Below are 26416 nucleotides of genomic sequence, written 5' to 3' on the forward strand. Positions count from 1 at the left end.
TTCCTTCTTCCCTTCCTTCCTTCCTCTTTCCCTTCTTTCTTCCTTCTTCCCTTCCTTCCTTCCTCTTTCCCTTCTTTCTTCCTTCTTCCCTTCCTTCCTTCCTGCCTTCCTTCTGTTCTTTCCTTCTTTCTTTTTTCTGATAACTTCTTAAAGGAGGAGCTTAGGTTACTTCCTTCACTCCTAAATACAGGCTCTCCTGGCATCTACCTCACTGACCTGGACCTGCAATCCTACAATTTCTGATATGTGGTCTTGCTTTTATTCAGTTTTGTGCATTATTAAACTTCTTAATTCTAATCCTTGACTTATTGTTAATTTAGAAGTATGTTGATTAGTTTTGTGTCTGTGTGTGTTTAGAGATTTTCCTGTTGTGCTTTAATTGTTAATTTTTGGTTAAATTTTACTATGTTCTAACAACATATTCTCTGTAGTTTCATTTTTTTTAATTCAATAACTTCATTGTGGCCAAGCATATACCTAAGTTTGTGTCTGTTCTATTGGAGCTCACCTGCCATTGTTAAAAGGAATCATTGGTGTGTGTGTGTGTGCGCGCGCACGTGCATGCAGTGAGGTTTGAACCAAAAGTCTTGTACCTGTCAAACAAACACTCCCTCTCTTAGTTACATCATCTACACCTTTTTACTTCTTGGGACAAAAGCTCAAGCTGGCCTTGAACTTACTGTATAATCCAGACAAATCTTGAACCTGTAATCTTTGACCATCATTTTGAATAGCTAAAATAATAGGCCTGTGGCCAAAAGCCTGGCAAATACAAATATATTCTTGCTAATTTTTTGCATAGTAGTTATATATGCTGCTAAGAGAAGGCACTGAAAAAAGCAAATTGTTTCTAAAACTGTTTCTCTTTCATCTTTCTTCTCTAGCTCTGTCATGTTTTGCTGAAACTTCAAGAGTCTCCTTTTTGATGTGCATGTTTTTCATTATTCCAACATTAAGTAATGTCTTTGTTTCTAGATATTTTCTTTGCTCTTAAATCTACTTTTATCAGATAATAATATAAATGTTGCTGGCACAGTAATAGATGCACTTGGAAGGTGGATACAGGAAGCTTGGGAGTTCAAGGTTGTCTTCAAGCAACATTGTAAGTACAAACCTAGCTTGGACAACATGAAACCTTGTCTCAAAAGGCAGGTGTGTGTGTGTGTGTGTGTGTGTGTGTAAATGGATGCATACACATGTGTGTGTTCTGTATGTTTATACACCTGTTGCTCCTTGTGACCTCTTCTAGAAGAACTAGCCAGACACTCAATGCAAGAGAAATTTCTAGTTTATCTCTGAAGGGCAGTTTGCTTGACACACTGTTTTGGAGGTGACAGTTCTTTTGTTGGTATGCTGACACTCCTTCCTGCCCTCCCTTGTGTAAGTGAAAACAGCCACTGTCACTGACCCTTTCATTCCTCTTCAGAGAGTCTCTCCATTCTTAAGATGTCTGTTTTTTTGTTTTTTTTTTTTTTTAATTTGATTGGGATGCATCCTGTGTGGATTTCTTTAAGGTTGTCATGTTTGGAGGTCATTCAGTTTCTTAGATCTGGAAGTTTGTGGTCTCTTCTTAGACTTGAAGAGTTTTTAGCCATTATGTCTATGACGATTTTTTTTAGCCCTGTTATCTCTATTTATCGCTACTATTGTGATGATTTTATAATTACACCATTTCTCCCATTCCCTTTCTTTTCTACAATGCCTAGACCTCCAATGACATCAACGTTGTGTTTTCTGTCACAGTCCTAGACTCCTAAGGTTGCACTCCTCTCTTCATCTAATTCTTTTGTCTGTTGTTTTAACCGGGCAGATTTTATCGTTCTGATTCCATGTTTAATAATTCTACCCCCATCATACCTACTCCACTGTAAGACTACCTTGCAAAGTGCTTACTTTTGGTATTTTATTTTTTCAGTTCCAGAATTTCTATTTAGGCCTGTGTTATAACATTCTATTTTATGTCTAAGATCTTCTTTTTAACATTTCTCAAAACACTGTGATATGTGGCAAGTCATTTGGAGGACAGATGTTTAGAATTCTTTGAAAAGTAGCTCCAATATTGGATTTATTTTGATGTTCGTGTTACCAGATTGAATCTTTTTCTTTGATGTTTCGTTTTTCTTTTTTCCTACTATGATGAATGACGTTTCTTTTTAATTGCATTCTGCACTTTGTATGACAGGAGTGTAGGTATCCCTTAGATCCTTATTAGTAGAGAAACAGGCTTATCCATAGCTACTTTAGGAGCTTTGTTTCCAATGCGTTTTACTTTCCTTGGCAACTTAGTCTATCTGGTGAACTCAGGTGCCACTAGCCCACGCCCCTCTTTCCAGCCTATGTGACTATGTGTTATCCAGCTGCCGTTGGGTGCCACCAGTCCATGCCCCTCTTTCCAGCCTGTGTGACGATGTGTTATCCAGCTGCCTTTGGAGATACAATGAAGGAAAGGATCGTTCTAGACCTGAGAGAACAAGAAACATCTTAACCTAGGCTTCATCTGTGCTTGTATCCTTGTTCTTATTTTTCTGTTGTCCCCAGTAACTCTGGATAGATGGGTGAATCTCAGGCCTCAGAAATGGAGAGCCTTCCAAGATATCACTAATTTCTGCAAGTGGCTCTCTCTAGACTGGTCCATCTGCCAGTCATTTCTTCATGAGACAGTGACTATAAGGCTTCATGAAAGAGTAGACTGTTTCTCTAGGATAATTATTATTGAGGAGGCATCTAGTTAAGACTCCTCGATCATGGTGCTAGACTTGTCTGATACTAAATACAATCAAGGAAATAGCCAACCGCCTTCTTTTTGCAAACTTGGAACCAGGGAACAGCTGGTCTTGGTGGCCTTCTGTTGCATCATGTTTCTGGGCCTTTTCTTGACCTAGGCTCAGGTTTTATTTTCTCAATTTAAAATCTTACACGCTTAAGAGATCTTTTAAGATCTCTTGTACCATATTATCAGAAATTATAGCTGTATATATAGCAGAGAGACACAGGAGAAAATGAGTCTGTTCTCTCTCTCTCCTTTTCTCCCTCTCTCCCTCTCTCTCTCTCTCCCCGCCCCCTCTTCTCTCTCTGTGTGTATGTGTATACTTGCATTGTGCTTCTGTGTAGGTCTGTGCATCATGTGAATGGCTCATACCCATGGAGGTCAGGGGAGAGTGTTGGATTTGATAAAACTAGATGTATAGACCATTTTGAGCTTCAATGTGGGTGCTAGCAATTGAACCTGGGTCCTCTGCAAGAACAAGAAGTGATCTTAATCATTGAACCTTCTCTCTAATTCATTTTTATGAACTATATCCTAAAATGCACCTTACCATGCCATATAATTTTTGAGTCAGGCTATCCCTATGTAGCCTTGGCTATCTTAGAACTAACTGTGTAGACTAGATTGACCTTAATTCACTGGATCTGTCGGCATCTGCCTCCAGGGATAGGATTAAATGCATGTTACACCATAGCTAGTTTATTACTATATTTTAACCATGTTTCCTATAACCCTTAACCATTTTTGACCTTATACTTATACAAATGAAAAATTTAGAATGCTGTGAGAATTTTTCCTTGGGTGCTTTGCCGGGCCTTGAATAGATCATGTTCTCTTAGCACAACTTTTATGAATGAGTTAGTGTGTATGCATATTGTCTCTGAGGCCATGCAATGGCACATGCCACACCTATGAAAAAAGAGGTTGGTGGCAGAATGTCATCGTGATTCATGGTATTCATCCCTGCACCCGGATGCACAAGAAACAGTGAGGAACTCATTCAGTATGATTTGCTAGAATTTGGACCATGTGCTCACTCAGCCAGCATTTCCTTTGATCTTCACAATCAGCTTTCTCCTTTTATCAGACCTAAGCATGTAGTCCTCAGATGTGCTTTTCTAGGAGTCCTTCCAGCTCCATTATGCCTTGCCTATATCCTTAAATGTACATCACCATGTCATGCTATATCACATGTAAAACTAACTCTCTGTGTCTGTCTCTCTGTATTTGTGACTGACTGTGTCTGAGTCTGTGTCTCTGTCTCTGCCTCTCTCTCTTTCTCCCATAATTTTTTTCAAGAGAAGGCAGGATGCCAGGAATGTGTTAGATTTCTTTTTCTTGAAGTAACACCACTACCGCTTCAACAAAGATGAGTATAAAGCACTGACACCCAGTAACAAATAACAAATGACATTACTGGGATAACTCAATTTATTGATGCTTCACAGGAACATCATCTAAAGATAGCACATGATATCAGGAGGGCCTCAAGCAGACAGTACTATAGAATGTGAGATCAGGTCATTTAGGTACCCAGTAGAATCACAGGCGATTGCCAGATTTCTTGGCCCTTTAAGATCCACAGCTACTGGTCCTCATAATTACTGCACATACCCACTTCCATTTATCATATCATCATCATCATTTTGACAGAAAGGAGGTTTACTTACTAATAAAATCAACTCGATCACTCTTTTCTCTCATGGTCTTTTCTTTTTGCCTCTATGCTAACAAAACTCTCTTATTCTAGTTGAGATAAACACCCATTTCTATTCTGGGTTTCTAATGATTGATTTTATACATTTATTTATTGCTTTAATCCAGTTGGAATTAATTTTAGCATATGGTGTGAGAGAGAGTGTAATTTTTCCAATGCTAATGCATTTTTGATAAGCAGAAAACAACATTTCCAAGAGTAGAAAACTCAGCCTAGATACATGTGCCTCAGTGTTGTAAGTCAGGAAGGGAGTAAGAAGGGCACTTTTCTCTAAAACATGAAAACCTAATCTGATTTTTTTTTGAGACTTGAGATAATCTCCCTTATTTCTCAGTGTCTGCTCTTTTCTCTATTGTAGGGTCACAAATATCATCCACTGTGTCCCCAAGGGTAAGGTAATTGCTTAAGCCCATCAGGTCCTCTGAGCACTTTTTGCACAGAGGATTTCCCATTACTGATTACCTGGCAGAAACAGGGCTCCTCTGGAGAATATGACCAGAGGAAATCGAACTTCAGAAAACATGAAATGAGCCATGGGTTTTCCCATTTGGTAGCGATAGTCCTCAAAGAAAAGAGAGCCCCACTATTTAGAAAAAGTAGATATAACCTCCCAGGTACCAGTGTTCTCATCAAACTTTATGTGTTTAATTTAAAAGCAAGCAAGATGTCAGTATTGGTATTTCTGAGTTCTAGATATCAGATAGAGAAAGTTGAAACAAGCAGAGAAATTTATAGTCTTGTTCCAATTAATAAAAGGCCTCAAGGGATTCTAGAAGCAAAACAGCCTCATTATTAGGTTGATAACTAAACTAGCTGAGAGCCAGAGGAAAACTGTGTTTCTTGTGTCCTATTCCCTCAGAGTCCCCACAAATCCAGAGTTATATTCAGAATAAATACTGTGCTTATCCTCAATTATCACTAAGGCATAGTGATTATTCACTGTGGCCAGACTTAAGGGGAATTAAAACTGTAGGATAGTAGGTAGCTGTCCTTACTAAACCCACTCACACTGGGGACATAGCATTATTGCCACAAAGGAACATGTAATCTAGTATCTAGATGGTGAAAGGGTAGAGTAAGGATGAGCTGCACTCACAAGCGCTTGAGCTAAAGTTTTACCACTTTTCTCTACCTTTTGAACTGTAGCTTCAAGAATGCAGTGCTCTGCATGAAAGACCACAGCAGATAAAAGCGTACATTTTTCACAAGTGGGAAACAAGTGATCTCAGAGCATGTTCTCCTAACACACACACACACACACACACACACACACACACACACGGGGAGAGAGAGAGAGAGAGAGAGAGAGAGAGAGAGAGAGAGAGAGAGAGAGACAAACTGATAGAAAGAGACAGACAGAGAGACAGAGAGACAGAGATATAAATACACACAAACACACATGGACATACAGACATACACACATAGACAGAGAGAGACAGAGATACATACACATACCTATACACAGACACAGAAACAGACAGACAGACAGACAGACAGACAGACAGACAGACACACACACACACACACACACACACACACACACACACACTTTTCCTATTTTCTCTTTATAAAACCAGTGAGACGAACTTTGTTACACAGGAGAATACTGTGTAACAAAGTCTGGAGGTTAACTGAAGATTTCAGCAGCCCACCTCACCAGCTTCCAGTCATCTGGAGTTGGCTTTCCCTCGTGTCTGAGCAGTCACATATACTTTTACAATACAAAACTTGCCTCTGTTACAGAATCTAAACTGTTCATAAGAGCTTTCTGAGCCTGGCTACACTTAGTAATGACACTGACCTTCAAGGACATCTCATTTACAATAAACTATCTGCCCATATTTTAACTTCTGGGTACTTTGGCAAAGTAAACTTACAACAAACCAAATTCCCAGAAATCCCAAAGAAGGAAAGATTAAGCAGTGTTCCCTCTCAGAACTGGGAGACAGTACATTTAGGAATGCCCAAGGATTAACCTCTCTCTTTAAAGCTTTAATTCATTGATTATTCTAAATTTTAAAACCAACATACAATACTTAACTAGAACTTTTACATACCAGTTAGTGTATCTTTAGAACATCATTCTTTAAAAATAACCCCAGAAAAGAAAAAATGAATCTCAAGAACCCAGAAATGAAATATATTTAAAAGAAACATGGAAATGGGGGAGGGTGTCAAAGATGACTTTGTCAGTACAAGGACTGGGAATGGGGTTCAAAGAGTCTTGGAATTCACTGGCCAGGCAGCAGAGCTATCCTCAAGGTGCAGATTCAGGAAAAATCCTTATCTTAAAAGATAAAGTAGAAAAGTATCCAAGGAAGGCACCTGACCTCCATTTCTGGCCAGTACACATGAACACACCTATGTACAGACATGAGCATGTATATACAGAGACCACACACACACACACACACACACACACACAAAGAATAATAATTAAAAAGAAACATATAAATAGCCACTGATGGTATACAAAAGAGAATTTAGATTCATTAGTTGCTTTCTAAGTTACTGAGAAATTTCCACATTCGTCCACATATCTATTTGATCAAAAAATAAGTTTTTTTTTTCTCAGCTTTATCTATTCTTTTATGTGCAGGATGAAAATTTTCACCTAAATTTCATCTTTAACACAGGTATATGATAATCCATCAAAGGTGTTGAACTTAAATCATCACTTTTTAAAATAAGAAAACAAAGGTTGACACATCTAATATAGAAAGAAGTAAGTTGGAAAGGTGGGTAGGTGAGTGGATGGATGGGTGGGACAACTACCACTTTGATCTTCCTTTTGTGTATCTGTTCAACATGCTACATGCCCTACATGATACAGGCTACATACACAAAGGGGACAACCAAGAGACAAGCTTTCTCATTTAGAAGCTCAAAGTCTCAAAACAGTGAGAAAGGAGGACTCAAGGTTGCAGAGGACAGCTTAGCAGAAGTCTTTCTCATTACATAGCTTGCAATCAAACATCGAACCTTGCTGGGGAAGAAGGGCTCATGGCAAAGAAACTCAAGAGTGACTTTAGCCAAAGCAATTAACCAGTAATTTAGTGTGACTTCCTTCTCCAGTGATGAACAGTGATGATGAAAAAAGACCAACCATCACTCATGGAGAAGCTGTGAAGACCAATATGCTTTGCTCATTATAATTTCCCCCAAATTCCTATCTCTGACCTCAAAGCGCAAGACAGAAAGAAACATGAAGTACCACCCACATAAGCCTCCAAGCACACACACATGTACCTTGAGATGATTTTTGCTTTGTTTTCTGTTTTAATTACTTTTATTCCTTAGTTTGCTAAAGCCTTAAATCAGAAACAAATTCACTGTATTTCCCTTCAAAGGCATTTATCATGAATGCCACTAATATACATTTTTGGCATGTGAAATCATAGTTGTTGAATCTTTTGTCTATTTTGGAATGTGATTCTATTTCTATCTAGAAACTGCAATATGTTGGGTAATTAAGTAAGAAAAACAGAACACTTGTGGCAGAATCACAACGTATATTATATATCACCATTTGATTGGCAAAATAAAAACAGACTTTTCTGTAAGAAGTTCTTCAGAATGCTATAAAAATTAATAATATTCGGGGTCCTTTTTTAAATTTTTACTTTATGAGTTGTACACAGAGTATATGATGTCATCAATCAAGGGGAAGACAGGATGGTGAGTACAATACAGAACTGCAGCAGTAACCATGCTCCAGATAAGATAGTAGAATGCTCATACTCTGAAAGGTTTGTATGTGGGCCTAAGCATTTTCCCCCATGGATAACCAACTGATGGACGATGACTACCAATGAAGGGTGCAAGAGCCCTTTTCTTTAAAAACAAGATTTATCATTTGCTAGCTTCTGCTCTTCCCCTAAACTCCTCTCTCAGACATATCAGTTACACAGTAAATATTATTTAGCATTCCATCTTTATTAAGTATGCATCACAGACAACAACATGACTCCATGTTGTTGAACAAAAAAAGAACAAAAACCCAAACAACAACAACAAACCCGAGTCTGATTTGCAAACTGTCACCTGTGACAAACCATTAGCAGCAACAGCCATGTGTGTGGGACTCCCACTTCTTGACTGTCACAGTTCCCAGGTGACTCACATTCCTTCCTGATGCCCCAGTAACTGATTTCATGGGTGAAGCTGCCCTACTGTTTCAAACATACATAGAAGGTGGAAATCCAGGAGGAGACAAACATTGCAGGAAAATTTACCCAGTTGTAGAAGATAAACCTCACCTCCTGAAAGCCTATTGTTTTAGGACGAGACTAATAAAGTTGTTTGTAATGAATGTGAATGAACTGTGTTCTCGGTCCTCACAAACTAAGGAGGGCAGCAAAGAATTTTTTCACGTAGAATATTAATCTATCCTTCATAGATAAACAGTGATAATGTTTTGATATCTCTCAACCTCATTGATAAGTGCCTCTTCATTTTGTCTGTTGATTGCTTAAGTTAGATTTAGAACATATAGTAATAACATTTTGAGTCACTGTTGGTTGAAAATTATATTGTACTTTCTCATGCCATTAAATACAATTTTAAAGATTTTTAAAAAATGTTACCTTTTGTACCATAATTTAATAATTGTCCAATTCACTGACAGACTATTTAGAATATTTAATCATATTCAAGTTTTATAATACATAATTATAATTTTTATCTATATCTCTCTTTCCATGGAAAGATTTCTAGAAATAAGATTACTAAATCAAGTCAAAACTTATGACAGTTTCTTGCTTTCTGTCTTTATTGTCAATTCTTTTGTAACTATACATATAAACATGTGTGCACATGCACACACACACATATATGTATGTGTAACGTTCCTTGGCCATGTCTCTCTCATTACCCTCTCTCATCCCTTCCCACTACTGCTATATCCCTTTTCCTTCCCAACAAATCTCTTTCCCACTTCCATATGATTTATTTTGGGGGCTGGGGTGGTGACCCATTGCATTTAATTACAGTTGCTTGCAATGACATAGGTGGGGGTTACTTGCATCAGGGCAACTCCCCAGTGGCTTTACCACTAAGGACAATGACTCCTCCACCTTTGGCCTGAAGCTCTCAGGGATGGGTGAATATGCACTGGACTCTTCCCATTCGAGGTGGAGTTCTGATGGACCCAGTCTTCTGCAGGTTTGTGCCAGCAGCAGCAGCAGCTTCCTATGTCTAAAAGGCATTTGCCCTATACACTCACCACAGCAGAGTATCCAACCTCAAGCTCTAGGTAATAGGCTCATTATGGCTAACAATTGCCAGCTAGTTGAAAATAACACTTTGGCATATTTCAAATTTGTATACAACAGCGGCACATTTAATATCTTGTAAATCATCTTGAAATTGTTGCTACTGAACATATTTTTGAGATGTATCTCTGTTAATTGTTGTTCTATCAGACTGTCCACTGCTTTTCCAAACAAACGCTTGCACGAATGCTTCATGACTTTTTTTTTTTTTTTTTTTTTTTTTCCGTGTACTGGTAGATATTTGGGTTGGGGATTTCTAGGATTTTGAGAAAATCTTAGAAAATCTTATGAAGTGTGCTGAGGTTATTTCTTTTTTCTTTCTTTCTTTTTTTCTTTTTTTCTTTTGGTTTTTCGAGACAGGGTTTCTCTGTGTAGCCCTGGCTGTCCTGGAACTCACTCTGTAGACCAGGCTGGCCTCGAACTCAGAAATCCACCTGCCTCTGCCTTCCAAGTGCTGGGATTAAAGGTGTGTGACACCACCACCCAGCTGAGGTTATTTCTTAAGCAACATAACTCATGATAATTTGAAGGCTTAAGTTTCTGGGCCATCCTACTTAGATATTTTGTTAGTAGTTAGCAGTTAGCAGTGCTTGTTGAATAGGATTGTTTGTGGACTAGAATCCCCCATTGCCCTACAACCTCACTGACATCCAACTTCAATAATATACAGGAAAGTCGTCATGACACTTAGGAAACATATTCTGTAAATTCATGGTTAGGTATTTGAGAAAGCAAACTGAGTTTGCTACCAGGGATATAGGTTTTAGGCATGGCTAACAGGGCCCTGAGCATCAGGGTGAACCACAGTCTGGTTCACGTCCACAATTCTTTCGTGTTGAGATTTCCAATTACTGTAGAGTCCTCAAAAAGAAAATGTAGAAGGCAGTTGTGAGGATAAAGCAACACAAGTGAGAAAACTCACTACATACGCAGCAAGCATTTACAACAACCAAGCGATTAGATAATATGGTTTAAATTATTTTATATTCCAAAATAATGGTTTATTGCTCAACTGTGCACTTGCGATGTACTTTATTTATCTTTTATGAAATTATTCTGGATGGGTCCTACAGTAACATAATGTGTGATCATTTTTCCCCTTAGGATAATGGGAAATTTTCTCCGGAAAATCACTTTTGGATAAAGTGTTTGTTGAATAGGAATAAATTATGAACATAAAACAAGAAGAGATGTCATTGTATCCACCTGAAGATGTATCATTTCTTCATTTTTTGTTTTTTACACTTTTATGCATTTTGTAAATTTACTATCAGTAACCTTGCCATAAATAATTATTGTGCCATAAATAACTATTGTGAATAAATAACTATTTCACAGAGGATGAGACTCAAGAGACTCTGAGGATGGCTGCCTATGACTGCTGTGACACAGTAACATACACTTGATGTCTTAAAGCAATAGAAATGTGTTCTTCTGCTGTTCTGTGACCAGAAGTACAATGGCAAGATGCTGGCAGAGGCTGGTTCCCTCCAGAGTCTCCAGGACACATTCCTTCCTTACTTCTTCTAGATCCTGGTGACTGGTGGCATTCTTGGTTAACTCTGAAGTCACATTGGCTTTTCCCTTTCCACAGTCCTGCTTCTGCCCTCCCTTTTGTATACATACAAGGTTATGTTCACAAATCCTCCCAAAATTGATGTAGATAGTTGTGGCCAATTTTCAGCCTAGTAGTCTAGGTCAAGGTAACATAAGACAAGTTCAGATGTAGGATGCACAGACTCCAGACACCATAGTCTTCCCATTGTATGTGCTCTTTTCTGTCAAGCAAGGTTGTCATCCATCTCTGTCCCTCCTCACATCTCGGCATCACTGAGTCTTGAGGTTAACAACACCAACTCCAGGCCTTTCCTGAAGAGCCTGGGTAAAGGTTAAGTTGCCATTAACAAATGCCATCGTGCAGTCTTGGATTTCTTCCTAATACCTAGTCATCCTCTTAACTCTGCTACACAAAAGCATCCTGTAAGGAATATTTACCTTTTCTCAGTATTTTGCTATATCAGGTGTTCCCATCAGTTTCTAATATAACAGAGGAAATCATGACAAATGTGGATAGGATTCATACAATGAGCCCCCTACATAGGCCATTTTTGGCACACTGACTATTCTGAGTTAAAAGCATTTGAGTTAAAAATAGAAGACTATAGAAAAATACTCTAACTTTCCTCCCTTTTCTTAAAAGAGAGAGAGATTAAACTGCTCTGTGAAAGAGGCCATCCTTAAGCAGAAAGCAAGAAGCATTCTGATGACAAGGTTGCGTGAAGGGACACATGTACTAGCAAGCTCTTGTTAAGCCACCCCTCCTTGCCTCCAGTCACGCTCTAGCCAAGTCCATTGTATTCTTCCTCTCAGCATTTCCTAATGTTTCTCTAGCTAATAAGTCAATTCTAACTGTATCTGTCTTCTGAATGCGGGTCTTCAATACATTCCAACATGTTTCTGCTGCTCACAGGTCTTACAATAAGTGATGTCAACTCTCCTCCTTGAAACTCTAAGAGCTAAATTTTTGCCTCCTCAGCAGCATCATTCATTTTGCTCTTGTTTATTTTTCCAGAATTGAATGTTTTAAAAAGATTTGTTTGCCTTAGTTCATTTGTATGAGTGCCTTGCTTGCATATATGTATGTGCACTACACGCATGCCTGGGGCTTTAGAGTTCAGGAAAGGATGTTTGCATCACTAGAAAGAGAATTACAGGTAACTGTGAGCTACATGTCAGTACTGGGAAATGAGCCCACAGCCTCTGCACAAGCAGCAAGCTCTTTCAACTTCTGAGCCATCTCTCCAGCCACTTCTCAGACTTCCTATCTGCTGTAACTTTAGAGTTAAATATAAATAGGCAAAGGAGACCACCTTGCATCTTCTGGTCTGTCCTGGGCATCCTTGAAGGATAGTCAAACCAACATTGTTGGGTCAGGTCTGGGGAAAAACAGGAGAGATGGCTTGATGGCCATGGATAATGAATGGCAGTCTGCAACTGGCGGGGGTAAAGAGGTGGCAGGCATCTCCAGGACGAGACAGAGACCTGAGATAATGGAGGTGCCCTAGAATCAATGCTGGTGACCTTAGCTGTGACTCACTACATTGGGGATATGGAACCTGAAAAAAGCCACCCCCTGTAGCCAGACAGGAACCCCAGTGGAGCGACAGAGATACCAATCTACTCACAAAACTTTCACTCAAAATTGATCCTGCCTACAAGAAATGCAGGCACAGGGAATGGAGCAGAGACTGTGAACACATGACTTTGTTGAGCTGGACTTGATCACCTGTCTGCTCTGTAGCTATTTTTGGGGTGTGGGGGATAGACTCCTCCTGTGTCTCCCTCATGGGAGTTAGGAACTTCACTAAAGATACTGTCTCACTGTGTTCCCCATTTAGAGGTTCCGAGGCAGGTCATCGGTACCCATCTCTGACAACCCATGTTTTCCTCTGGCTTCTGGCAAACTGGCCTTTCCTTAGATTCTAAGTAACTTGATTATGACATGCATCAGCTTTGTGATGATGGGAATTATCTTTTGCAAGACTGGACACGTTTTAGACCATACTTCTACAATCCATACAATCTACAGCTTTGGAATATGTGTTCTTTTTAACCACTGCGTGTTCCTCCTCACTGCTAGCCAGTGAGTGAAAGTGATTTGCTCCACAGAAATGGTAGCTCTGTATTTACAAACCCACCAATTCTATTGTTTACACATTGTTTTAGTTTTGCTGAAGTTGTTGACAATGACAGGCCTCATGGTACTAATTTAATAGCTTTGACCATTTAAGTTTTAGCCACAGAGTTCTGTTCTTCCAACAGTGTAGTAATCACTTTTCTATTTGAACCTGAGGCTGTATGAGCAAAGGTCTTTGCTTCTGTCGTTGCGGCAACTGCTGTTTTTCAACTTGTTGAATTTTGAATTTAAGCTCTTGTAATTAATTTCTGGTTTCATTTCATTGTAGACAGAGAATCAGCCTGTTAACATTTTATATTTCATAATTTTACATTGCTTCTTTGCGGTATAATACATGATCAATTTTCTAAATGTTTTATATCTCCTTAAGAAGAAAGTGTGTTGCTTATTTCTAGAGACCAAAACTCAATAAATATTTATTAAATCATCTCTATTCGGTTATTAAAACACTCATGTATTCTGTGTTTGTTTGATCCGAGAAAGATCAATGAAAGTGTATTGACGTTTTACACAATTCAACTACCAATTTTTCCTTATATTTTTAATGTCCTCTGCTTCAAGTACTTTGAAGCTATTACCACATCAATAACAATTCCAAAACGCCAGTCTTCACTATGAAGCCCATCTGAAAGCTAAAGTTCTGTCACATTTGGTATTTCTAGTATCTTTGATTTGATTTTCTCTAAATATTACCATATTACATCTTGCTTTATTTTACTTTTGCCTGTTAAGATTTACCCACCTCTCTTTTTCATCTCAATAAGGCATTGTATTTCAAGTACATGCCATCTTGGTAACTCAGGGTTTATTGTTCTTAAAAAGAAAAAAAAGCTGGAACAGAGAACCACTGCATCTAAACACTTATGTCATGAACTTCCAAAGGGTGAGCTGGCCTCACAGTATACCTCAGTGAACCACTGAGCTGCCCTCCAGCCCTGATATTTGATTTCTCTATTATTTGAACCAGTACTTACTAATCCAGTGTGTGTAAGAATTGTCTAGAAAAAAATTTTGCCACACATATCACCTTTGGGATGTTGGTGAATTTTTAAGTTCAAAGGAGCTTTTTATTAATCTTTGTGTTTTATTCTATTCTGATGGTTTTCTCCCCTAAGCACACATTTAATTTTTAGATTGGTTCTAGGTGTTTATGTCTGTGACTTACATTTTCTCTGTTTTAATGTCACATTATTTATTTTAGTAATACCTTCCTATTTTTGAATGATTATTCACGACACATTTCAATTTTTTTTTTGACATTTTTCTTTACAACTTCTAATGGCCATTTCCACACTGCCAGGCAGGTTAAGGTTCTCTACTTTGGCTTCTTCACCTTGCTTTCTTGAATGGCTCATCTGTATTCCAAACAATTAATCCTTCTCTTCTATAATCTAAACCAATTCTCTCACTTTTCCTTTGGTTTGATAATGCAACTGAGGCTGCCAAACTGCTAAAAATCCTTTTGTAGTTCTGAATAAATGCCCTGGAAAGCTAACATTTACTCTATGGCTCCAGAATACTTTTTTTTTTTTTTAAATCCTTTATCGTTTATAAAATTTTAAAACTTTTGCTTATTCCTTCTTCCATGAAATTATTTTTAAGTTTTAAAATTTTAAGTGAAACATAAATAATTTAAAATTTTAGAATGACTTAGAAAGTAGAAAAAATTATTTTCTCTAAAAGCAAAATGTTTTTGTTCATTCTTAAAGAGCTTATACTTGCCTGGGAAGAGTTGTATATTGTTGTTTCATGTGGGTCCCCAAAAGTATGCTGCTGTACAGAATGTATACTCCAATTTCCAACCCATAACTGCTTTTCTAGTCTGTGGAATTCCTTGGCTTGGTATAGGATCTTCATTACTATCTGATCTAACCTGATTAGGAAAGCAAAACTCCCCCAGAACTCAGCACAGGTATAGTGTATTAACCATGATAGATCCTGAAAAATATCCTTCCAAAATCTTGTATAATGTATCTCACTTGGGAAGAAGAATAGCTCTGCTGAAATGTCTACATCCTAATCCCTAGGGTCTAAACATACATTAGGTTGCAAGCCAAAGGAGAATTCAGATAGCAAAAAGAATAGAAATTGCTAATTATGAGATCTTATAACAAAGAGGTTGACATAGGGCTTGTTAAACACAGAGAGAAGGGAACAGAGAAAATGATGAGATATGAACATGTTTATTTGAGGATGAATAAAACTGTGCCTTTGAAGGAATCACAGACTCCAGATAGAAAACAGGAAACATTCTCCCAACTCCAGAAAGGATATCAGCTCAACTTACATTCTGATCTTAGTCCAATGTTAGATCTATTTCAGACTTATGACTCCCTAGAATCATAAGGTAATACATTTGGGTTGCTTTGAACCAGTAGTCATGGGAATAAACTAACCACCATTTACATTCTCCCAGCAGATACAGAAAAGCAAAGGCCTTCTTTATTAACTGTGATGCTTCACAAACCACTTGCAGCTAGCTTATAAGGTATATCACTCTTCCTCACAGTGTCTGCACATTTCTTTTTTTTATTTATTTAAAAATTTTAAATTTATTTTTAATTTTTAAAAATTAATTTATTTTCATTATTCGCTTTACATCTTGTTCACTGCTCCCTTCTTGGTCACCCCTCCCACAATCCTTAACCTCTAGCCTCTCCCCTTCTCTGAGTGGGTGGAAGCCCCCTGGAAATCCCCCTTCTTGGTCACATCAAGGCACATCCTCTCCCACTGAGGCCAGACAAAGCACCCCAGCTAGAAGAATATATTCCACATATAGGCAACTTTTGGGATAGTCCCCACTCCAGTTGTTCAGGATTCATATGAAGGCCAAGTTGCACATCTGCTGTACATATGTATGTATGCATGCATGTATGTATGTATGTATATGTGCATGTGTATGTGTATATATATACATATATATATATATAGGATTCATATGAATCCTATATATATATATGTATATATATATATAGAGGCCTTTGTCCAGCCCTGTATGTTTTTTGGTTGGTGGTTCAGACCATGACAGCCTCAAGGTCCAGGTTAACTGACTCTGTTAGTCTTCCTGTGGAGTTGCTATCTCCTCTGGGGCCTGCAATCCTCTCCTCTATTCCTCCATAAGAGTCTCCAAGCTCCATCCACTGTTTGACTATGGGTGTCATGTCTGCACATTTCTGAACCAGGAGAAGGACAGTAGCCAACACATTAGAGACCTTTCCTCTGCCAAGACAGAGCCCAACAGAGTCATCAGTTGAAATGTTTAATTCTGGATGCATGTAACTTTCTGTTACTAGAATTCAATAAAGAAATCAAAAGCTGATTGAGAGTAATGACTAATTTTTTGTGACAGTGACTCTTTGATATATCTTATTTTTATAAGAAATTGAAAAAGTTATAGTGTAGGCCATTGCTCAGACATCAGTTTAACTTCATAGATTCTTCAATCCCTTCTCTAATAAGGTACTGTTCCCCAAACACCCTTCTTATAGTTGAATGTAAAATCACAGAATGGACATATTTTCCAAACTGAAGAATTTCTTCTCCTCTTCTTCCTCCTCCTCTTCCTCCTCCTCTTCCTCCTCCTCCTTATTATTATTGTTATTAGGAGGAAGAGGAGGAGAAGAAGAAGGGAAAGGAGCAGGGAAGCACAGACTATTTTAATTTAATCTAGTAGTAATTTGCTTTCAAGAAGGAATAAAAGATGATCATTTTAAATATTTCTCTCTGGGGCTAGATTGATGGCTCAGTGAGGAAAATGCTTGCCTTGCAAGCATGAAGATCTATGTTTTATCCCCTAGGACCCACATAAAATAGCTGAGCCTGGTAGCACTCACTTATAATCCTAGTGCTGGGGTGGGGGAGTGACTGATGGATCCCTGGGGTTTATTGGCCAGCCAGACTAGCCAACTTGGTGAATCCCAAGACAATGGGACACCTTGTGTCAGAAAACAAGATACACAGCTAAGGAACAATAGCCCGAGTTGCCCTCTAGCCTTTACATGCATATGCCCACATATGCATATATAGCTACACACATGTACACCAGCAGAGACACATAATATATACATACAATAAAACATCTCCCTTTAAAACACAGGAGAAATGAAATTTCCATACATCTGACATGACTAATTAGGTATTCTTCTCAATTCACTTGACTCTGAAAACTACTGTGTTTACACAAGATTTAACTCAAGAAGCTAAAGTCATAAGTAAATATTAGGAGCAAATTGATAAAAGGGATATCAAGTTAAGGAATAGATTATATTCCTCTAAAGAATACATTCCAGATGCCATAGAAGACCCCCATCATCCTGGCCTCTTCATGGGATCCTGTCCTGCACAATTTCACCAAGCATGAATACACAATATGGTCTAATAAATAACAGACTCCTGTATCTTCAGGGACTAGATCTTCCACCATCAAGGTTCTCACTATTAGAAGCATGTGCTGCTTTCACATTGCACACAACTATTCTTCAGACATCATAGCTACATTGGGCCAGGGCTGAAGACTGGACAGTCTCTTTCACTGTCTTCCATTAGTTGGCTACACAGTACAGCATTTCCACCATCCAGCCACCTAACTAGACAAGGACTCTTCAGTCCACATCAAGATGAAGGCCAAGTGAAGAGGACAAGCATTAGTTCTCCTCCAAGAAGGATGTTAACTTTAGGATGTGGCTTAGTAGAGCTAACAGAAGCCTGAGAAAATTTTGTGAGGCATGTTTGGATACCAGAAAGCAAGCCAGGGACATGGGTGAGGGCCACTGTCATGCTCAGTTTCCAGCTGTCTCTGGGTGTGGTCCTGCCTGGCAGAGCTACCATCTGGCTGTCCAGAATACATACATATTTTTTTTTTTTTTGGCATTGTCGGCCAGCGAGAACATGACATGACAGAAAATAAAAGTCATAGTGATTCCTTTGAAGTGTAAAATGTTACACTTTCATGGGAACATATAAAATATAGTTAAGTGCATGGAAAGCAGCAAGGGCCCAAGTGTCAGTCTTGTTCCTCACAAACTGAAATTCTGTAGGTCTCATTTTCTGTGTCCGCTGGGGGTCACAGGGTCACTTGGCATGCTGCCTTGTGGACGTGAGGAACTGTGACTTATGTAAAGTTCTAGCACACTACTTAATTGTAGTAAGAGTTCAGAAAAACAGCCACTGCTAGAGAGATGTAATAAGGCATTTGGGAACAAGCATTCTGGAACTATGTTGTCTGGGTTATGTCACTGACCGATTGACTGATAATTTGGACATGTTTTCAAACCCTCTGTGCCTCAGTTTTCTCATCTGTTAAATGAGAACAACAGCAGGCATCACCATGATAGTTGTTTTGAGTATTAAAAGAATTAATATTTGTCTAGAGTTTAGGACAAAATGTATTTGATAGATAATTTAGCTTTACACAAACAGATCTAACACTGTCATCATGGAAACTCAGGGGCCCTGGAGAGGTTCTCTGGGTGTTTACAGGAAATTACAGATATAAAGAGCATATGACCCAAGTCTACTCCCCATTAAATTTAAATATTAGCTATTTGACTTATTACATTTTCTTTAATTCAAGAGTCCCTTCCCTCCATCCCTCCTTCTCTCTTTCTCTCTCTTTCTTTCTTTCTTTCTTTCTTTCTTTCTCTACTTTTCTCTTGTTTTTGTGTTGTCGTGTTTGTTTTTGTTTTCAAGACAGGGTTTCCCATGTAGCACTGGTTGTCCCAGAAGTAGCTTTATAGACCAGGCTGGCCTCACAATCATAGATTTGCTTGCCTTTGCTAGAATAAAAGACATGCACCATTACTGCTCAGTGAGTCCTGTTGCTTTACAGGGAGGGCAATAGGAGGAAGCAGAATATCTATATCTATATCTATATCTATATCGATATAATATATAGTTTTATATATATATATATAACTTTATGCTAATATGTCCCACATAAAAAAAATATCAGCTCAGTTTTGTAAGACATTGACTATACTATATTTGCATCTTATAGCTGAGTTAAACAGATTATTTTGTAAGTTCCATATAGAAAGATCTCCACTCCCCTTCCACCCCTCTCTGGATCTCTGTAGTGGGAGCAGACATGCAACGGGTCTGCACCCTTGTGGAAATTGTATCCTGGGACATCCCTGAGAGGCCAGTGCCCTCAGGGAGGCAGGTAAGGCCAGTTGTGCACTGTCCTATACACCAGAGCCACATCTGGGAGTAGGAAGCTCACAGGACCCCTCCCCCATAGATACCCAAACCCTGCCCTTGCGGAATTCCACTCCCCTTCCGCCCCCTCCAGATCCCGGTGGTGGGAGCAGGCACCCAGTGGGTCTGCACCCTTATGGAAACTGTATCCTGAGACAGCTCAGAGAGGCCAGTGTCCTCAGAGAGGCAGACACCCAGCGGGTCTGCATCCTTGTGAAAACCATATCCTGAGAACCTAGAGAGGCCACCGACCTCAGAGCAGGGGACACCATACCCAGAGTCATCCTAGAGGAGCCACAGAACCCAGAGCAGCAGACACCTTATCCTGAGACATTCTAGAGGAACCACTGCACTCAGAGCAGTGAACACCTAGCTGGTCTGCTCTCAAGAAGACACCTTGCCCTGAGACATCCTAGAGGAGACACTGCACTCAGAGCAGCTGGAGCTCAGGATCACAGGATCACAGAGTCATCTGGACCATGAGGAGATCCTACACAAGAAAGATAACTGGAAAGACAGTCCCCAGTCAGAACCAGTGAGAGAGGGTAGCACTAGAGTTAACCAAATGGCGAAAGGCAAGTGCAGAAACGTACACAACAGAAACCAAAGTTACTTGGCATCACCAGAACCCAGTTCTCCCACCATAGCAAGCCCTGAACACTACATCACACTGGAAAAGCAGGACACAGAATTAAAATCACTTCTCATGATGATGTTAGAGGACTTTAAGAAGGTCATAAATAACACTCTCAAAGAATTTGAGGAGAACACAGGTAAACAGATAGGAACCCTTAAAGAGGAAACACAAAAATCCCTTAAAGAATTGCAAGAAAACACAACCAAGCAGGTGAAGGAATTAAACAAAACCATCCACAATCTAAAAATGGAAGTAGAAACAATAAAGAAATCTCAAAGGGAGACTACCCTGGAGATAGAAAACCTAAGAAAAAGACCAGGGGTGATAGATGTAAGCATCACCAACAGAATACAAGAGAAAGAAGACAGAATCTCATGTGCAGAAGATACACCATGGAAAACATTGACACAACTGTCAAAGAAAATGCAAAATGCAAAAAGTTCCTAACCCAAAACATTCAGGAAATCCAGGACACAATGAGAAGGCCAAACCTAAGGATAATAGGTATAGATGAGGTTGAAGACTCCCAAGTTAAAGGGCCAGTAAATATCTTCAACAAAATTATAGAGGAAAACTTCCCTAACCTAAAGAAAGAGATGTCCTTAAATATACAAAAAGCCTACAGAACCCCAAATAGACTAGACCAGAAAAGAAATACCTCCTGTCACATAATAATCAAAACACCAAATGTACAAAACAAAGAAAAAATACTAAAAGCAGTAAGGGAAAAAGGTAAAGTAACATATAAAGGCAGACCTATAAGAATTACACCAGACTTCTCACCAGAGACTATAAAAGCCAGAAGATCCTGGACTGATATCATACAGACCTTAAGAGAACACAAATGCCAGCCCAGAATTCTATACCCAGCAAAACTCTCAATCAATATTGATGGATAAACTAAGATATTCCATGACAAAACCAAATTTACACAATATCTTCCCAAAAATCCAGCCCTTCAAAGGATAATGGATGGAAAACTCCAACACAAGGAGGGAAATTACAATGTAGAAAAAACAAGAAAGTAATCTCCCAACAACCCCAAAAGAAGAAACTTACATAAACATAATTCTACCTCCAACAACAAAAGTGACGGGAAGCAACAATCATTTTTCCTTAATATCTCTTAATATCAATGGACTCAACTCTCCAATAAAAAGACATAGGTTAGCAGACTGGATACATACGCAAGACCCAGATTTTGCTGCATACAGGAAACATACCTCTGTGACAAAGACAGACACTACCTCAGAGTAAAAGGATGGAAAACAATCTTCTAAGCAAATGGTCCCAAGAAACAAGCTGGAGTAGTAATTCTAATATCAAATAAAATTGATTTTCAACCGAAAGTAATAAAAAAAGATAAGGAAGGACACTTTATACTCATCAAAGGAAAAATGTAGGTGTTCGCAGCCTTCGCAGCGCCACCGCGGCTTTCTAACGCCAGCGCCGCCTCTCGTTTGCCTAGCTCCAGCCGAAGGAGAAGGGGGGTAAATAAGGAGGTGCCATGGCTCATACAAAGCGGACTACCCGCAAATCCACCGGTGGTAAAGCATCCAGTAAACAACTGGCTACAAAAGCCGCTCGCAAGAGTGCGCCCTCTACTGGAGGGGTGAAGAAACCTCATCGTTACAGGCCTGGTACTGTGGCACTACGTGAAATCAGGCACTATCAGAAGTCCACTGAACTTCTGATTCGCAAGCTCCCCTTTCAGCGTCTGGTGCAAGAAATTGCTCAGGACTTCAAAACAGATCTGCACTTCCAGAGTACAGCTATTGGTGCTTTGCAGGAGGCAAGTGAGGCCTATCTGGTTGGCCTTTTTGAAGATACCAACCTGTGTGCTATCCATGCCAAATGTGTAACAATTATGCCAAAGATATCCAGCTAGCTCACCGCATACGCAGAGAGCGTGCTTAAGAGTCCACTATGAGAGGAAACATTTCATTCTCAAAAAAAAAAAATTTTTTTTTCCTCTTCTTCCTGTTATCAGTAGTTCTGAATGTTAGATATTTTTTCCATGGGGTCAAAGGTACCTAAGTATATGATTGCGGGTGGAAACATAGGGTACAGAATCAGGTATTGGCAGTTTCTCCACGTTCATTTGTGTGTGAATTTTGAATATAAATGCAAGATGTAAAGCATTAATGCAAGCAAAATGTTTCAGTGAACACATTTCAACAGTTCAACTTTATAACAATTATAAATAAACCTGTTAAAATTTTCTGGACAATGCCAGCATTTGGATTTTTTTAAAATAAATAAATTTCTTATTGACAGCAACTAAATGGTATTTGTAGCATTTTTATCATACAGTAGATTCCATCCATCACTATACTTTTTTAACTGAGTTGTCCTGCATGCAAGTACATGTTTTTAATGTTGTCTGTCTTCTGTGCTGTTCCTGTAAGTTTGCTATTAAAATACATTAAACGATAAAAAAAAAAGGGAAAAATATACCAAGATGAACTCTCAATTCTGAACATCTATGCCCCAAATGCAAGGGCACCCACATACTTAAGAAACTTTGCTAAAACTCAAAGCATACATCACACCTCACACAATAATAGTGGGGGACTTCAACACCCCACTCTCAGCAATGGACAAATCATGGAAACAGAAACTAAACAGAGACACAGTGAAACTAACAGAAGTTATGAACCAAATGATTTAACTGATATATATATATATATATATATATATATATATATATATATATATATATATATATAAAACATTTCACCCTAAAACAAAAGAATATACCTTTTTCTTAGCACCTCATGGTACCTTCTCCAAAATAGACCATATAATTGGTCACAAAACAGACCTCAACAGATACAAAAAGATTGAAATAATTTCTTGTACCCTATCAGACCACCATGGACTAAGGCTGGTCTTTAATAATGACAAAAACAATGGAAAGCCCACATACACATGGAAACTGAACAACGCTCTAGTCAAGGATGGCTTGATCAAGGAAGAAATAAAGAAAGAAATTAAAGACTTTTTAGAATTTAATGAAAAGGAGGACACATCATACCAAAACTTGTGGGACTCCATGAAAGCAGTACTAAGAAGAAAACTCATAGCTCTAAGTACCTACAAAAAGAAACTGGAGAGAGCATACATTAACAACTTGACAGCACACCTGAAAGCATTAGAACAAAAAGAAGCAAACATACCTAAGAGGAGTAGACAGCAGGAAATAAACTCAGGGCTGAAATCAACCAAGTAGAAACAAAAAGAACTATACAAAATATCAACAAAACCAGGAGCTGATTCTTTGAGAAAATCAACAAGATAGAAAATCAACCCTTAGCCAGACTAAACAAAGGGCACAGAGACAGTATCCAAATTAATAAAATCAGAACTGAAAAGGGAGACATTAACAACAGAAATTGAGGAAATTAAAAAAAATCATCAGATCCTACTACAAAGGCCTATACTCAACAAAATTGGAAAATCTAGAAGAAATGGATGATTTTCTAGACAGATACCAGGTACCAAAATTAAATCAGGAACAGATAAACCATCTAAACAGTCCTATAAACCCTAAAGAAATAGAAGAAGTCATTAAAAGTCTCCCTACCAAAAAAAGTCCGGGACCAGATGGTTTTAGTGCAGAATTCTATCAGACCTTCAAGGAAAACCTAATACCAATTCTCTTCAAGCTATTCCATCAAATAGAAAGAGAAGGAACAATACCCAATTCGTTCTATGAAGCTACCATTATGCTCATACTCAAACCACAGAAAGACCCAACAAAGAAAGAGAACTACAGACCAATCTCTCTTATGAATATTGATGCAAAAATACTCAATAAAATTCTCGCAAACCGAATCCAACAACACATCAAAACAATTATCCATCATGATCAAGTAGGCTTTATCCCAGGAATGCAGGGATGGTTCAATATTCGGAAATCCATCAATGTAATCCACTACATAAATGTCAGCATAAAGGTCAGCATATACAAGAATTCAAATCAATCTATTCTTATCCCCTTGTACAAAGCTCAAGTCCAAGTGGATAAAGTACCTTCACATAAAACCAGATACACTGAAACTAATAGAAGAGAAGGTGGGGAAGACCCTCGAATACCTAGGCTCAGGGGAAAAAATTCATGAACAGAACACCAATGGCTTATGCTCTAAGATCAAGAATCGACAAATGGGACCTCATCAAATTGCAAAGCTTCCGTAAGGCAAAGGACACTGTCAATAAGACAAAATGGCAACCAACAGATTGGGAAAAAAATCATTACCAATCCTACATCCTATAAAGGACTAATATTGAATATATACAAAGAACTCAAGAAATTAGACGCCAGACAACAAAATAACACCATTTAAAATGGGGTACAGAGTTAAACAAAGAATTCTCAACTGAGGAAACTTGAATGGCCGAGAAGCACCTAAAGAAATGCTCAACATCCTTAGTCATCAGGGAAATGTAAATCAAAACAACCCTGAGATACCAACTCACACCAGTCAGAATGGCCAAGATCAAAAATTCAGGTGCTAATAGTTGCTGGCAAGGATGTGGACAAAGAAGAACACTCCTCCATTGTTGGTGGGGTTGCAAGCTGGTACAACCACTCTTGAAGTCAGTCTGGTGGTTCCTCAGAAAATCGGACATAGCACTACCTGAGGACCCAGCTATATCACTCCTGAGCATATACCCAGAAAATGCTGCAACATATAACAAGGACATATGCTCCACTATGTTCATAGCAGCCTTATTTATAATAGTCAGAAGCTGGAAAGAACCCAGATGTCCTTCAACAGAGGAACGGATATAAAAATGTGGTACATTTACACAATGGAATATTACTCAGCTATTAAAAATAATGAATTCAAGAAATTTTTAGGTAACTAGATGGAACTAGAAAATATCATCCTGAGTGAGGTAACCCAATCACAAAAGAACACACATGGTATTTACTCACTGATAAGTGGATATTAGCCCAAAAGTTTGAAACAACAAAGATTCAACTAACAGACCACATGAAGCTCATGAAGAAGGAAGAACAAGTGTGGATGCCTAGGTTTTACTTAGAAGGAGTAACAAAATACGCAAGGGAGCAAATATGGAGACAAAGTGTGGGACAGAAACTGAAGGAGAGGTTGTATGGAGACCATTCCACGTAGGTATTCATCCCATGCGCAGTCACCAAAAATAGATGCTGATATGGATGACAAAAAATGCATGCTGACAGCATCCTGGTAAGGCTGTCTCCTCAGTGGTTCCCCAGAGTCTGACATACCCAGAGGCAGATACTTACAGATAACCATTAATCTGATCAAGGGTTCCCAATGGATAAGTTAGAGAGAAGACTGAAGGAGCTGAAAGGGTTGGTGGCCCCACGAGGAGAGCAACAATACCAACCAACCAGAGCCCCCACCCCAACCCCCAGGGTCTAAACCACCAGCCTAGGAGCACATAAGGAGGGACCCATGGCTCCAGCTCTATATGTAGGGGAGGATGGCCTTGTTGGGCATAGGTGGGAGAGGAGATCTTTGGTCCCATGAAGGCTGAACACTGAGTAGGGGGGAATCTGAGGGTGGGGAGGTGGGAGTGGGGTGTAGGTGGGGGCACACCCTCATAGAAGCAGGAAGAGAAGGGATGGGATAAAGGGTTCCTGGGTGGTGGGAGGAATGGGGTAAGGGAGTAAAATTCTAAATATAAATATTATATCCAAAAAAAGGGGGGGGGGAAGAAAAGCTGTTAGAACCAACATCTTTAATAAAATGTTCGTCCTCTAAAAAAATTATCTTGATACTAAAATTTGTTTTGAGAATTGTATATTGCAGAATACACAGCCTTGGTGTATCTACTCATGAAGCAAGCTGAGCAGACCTGCTCAAACTTCTGAGGTCCTGGAATTCCAACTCGATGCAGTGAAGACACAGAGTCAGAGGCATATCAATTTACTCCTTCCCCAACCCCTCTTCTAATATCTCAACGCCCTTAAGCAGCATGAAGAAGTTAATGAAGAGTCAGTGCCCCTATTCCCTGGGCTTGGGGACTAAGGTGGTTAATATTGGGCTGTCTTTCTAGGGAAAAGTAGCGGTTTTGTGGGAATAGGGAGGATTAGCTAGGATTTATTGCATAGCCATAACCTATTGATAGA

The 26416-nt window shown here is 38.9% G+C and overlaps 2 protein-coding genes across 6 annotated transcripts in view; one reads left to right on the forward strand and one right to left on the reverse strand.

Moving 5' to 3' along the window:
* Fhit (fragile histidine triad diadenosine triphosphatase) overlaps positions 1–26416 on the reverse strand; it is a 1459653-nt gene that overhangs the window by 927385 nt on the left and 505852 nt on the right. The window lies entirely within an intron of this gene.
* Positions 21720–22724, forward strand: LOC117705412 (histone H3.3A-like). Its single transcript, XM_034498050.2, has one exon. It carries the CDS (start codon positions 21794–21796, stop codon positions 22172–22174), a length of 381 nt encoding a protein of 126 aa, XP_034353941.1. The 5' UTR covers positions 21720–21793; the 3' UTR covers positions 22175–22724.

This window comes from Arvicanthis niloticus, chromosome 3, assembly GCF_011762505.2.
Source record: "Arvicanthis niloticus isolate mArvNil1 chromosome 3, mArvNil1.pat.X, whole genome shotgun sequence".
NCBI lineage: Eukaryota > Metazoa > Chordata > Mammalia > Rodentia > Muridae > Arvicanthis > Arvicanthis niloticus.

Coding starts and splice junctions, on each gene's coding strand:
- LOC117705412 (XM_034498050.2), top strand. CDS start 21,794: ATGGCTCATACAAAGCGGACTACCCGCAAATCCACCGGTGGTAAAGCA.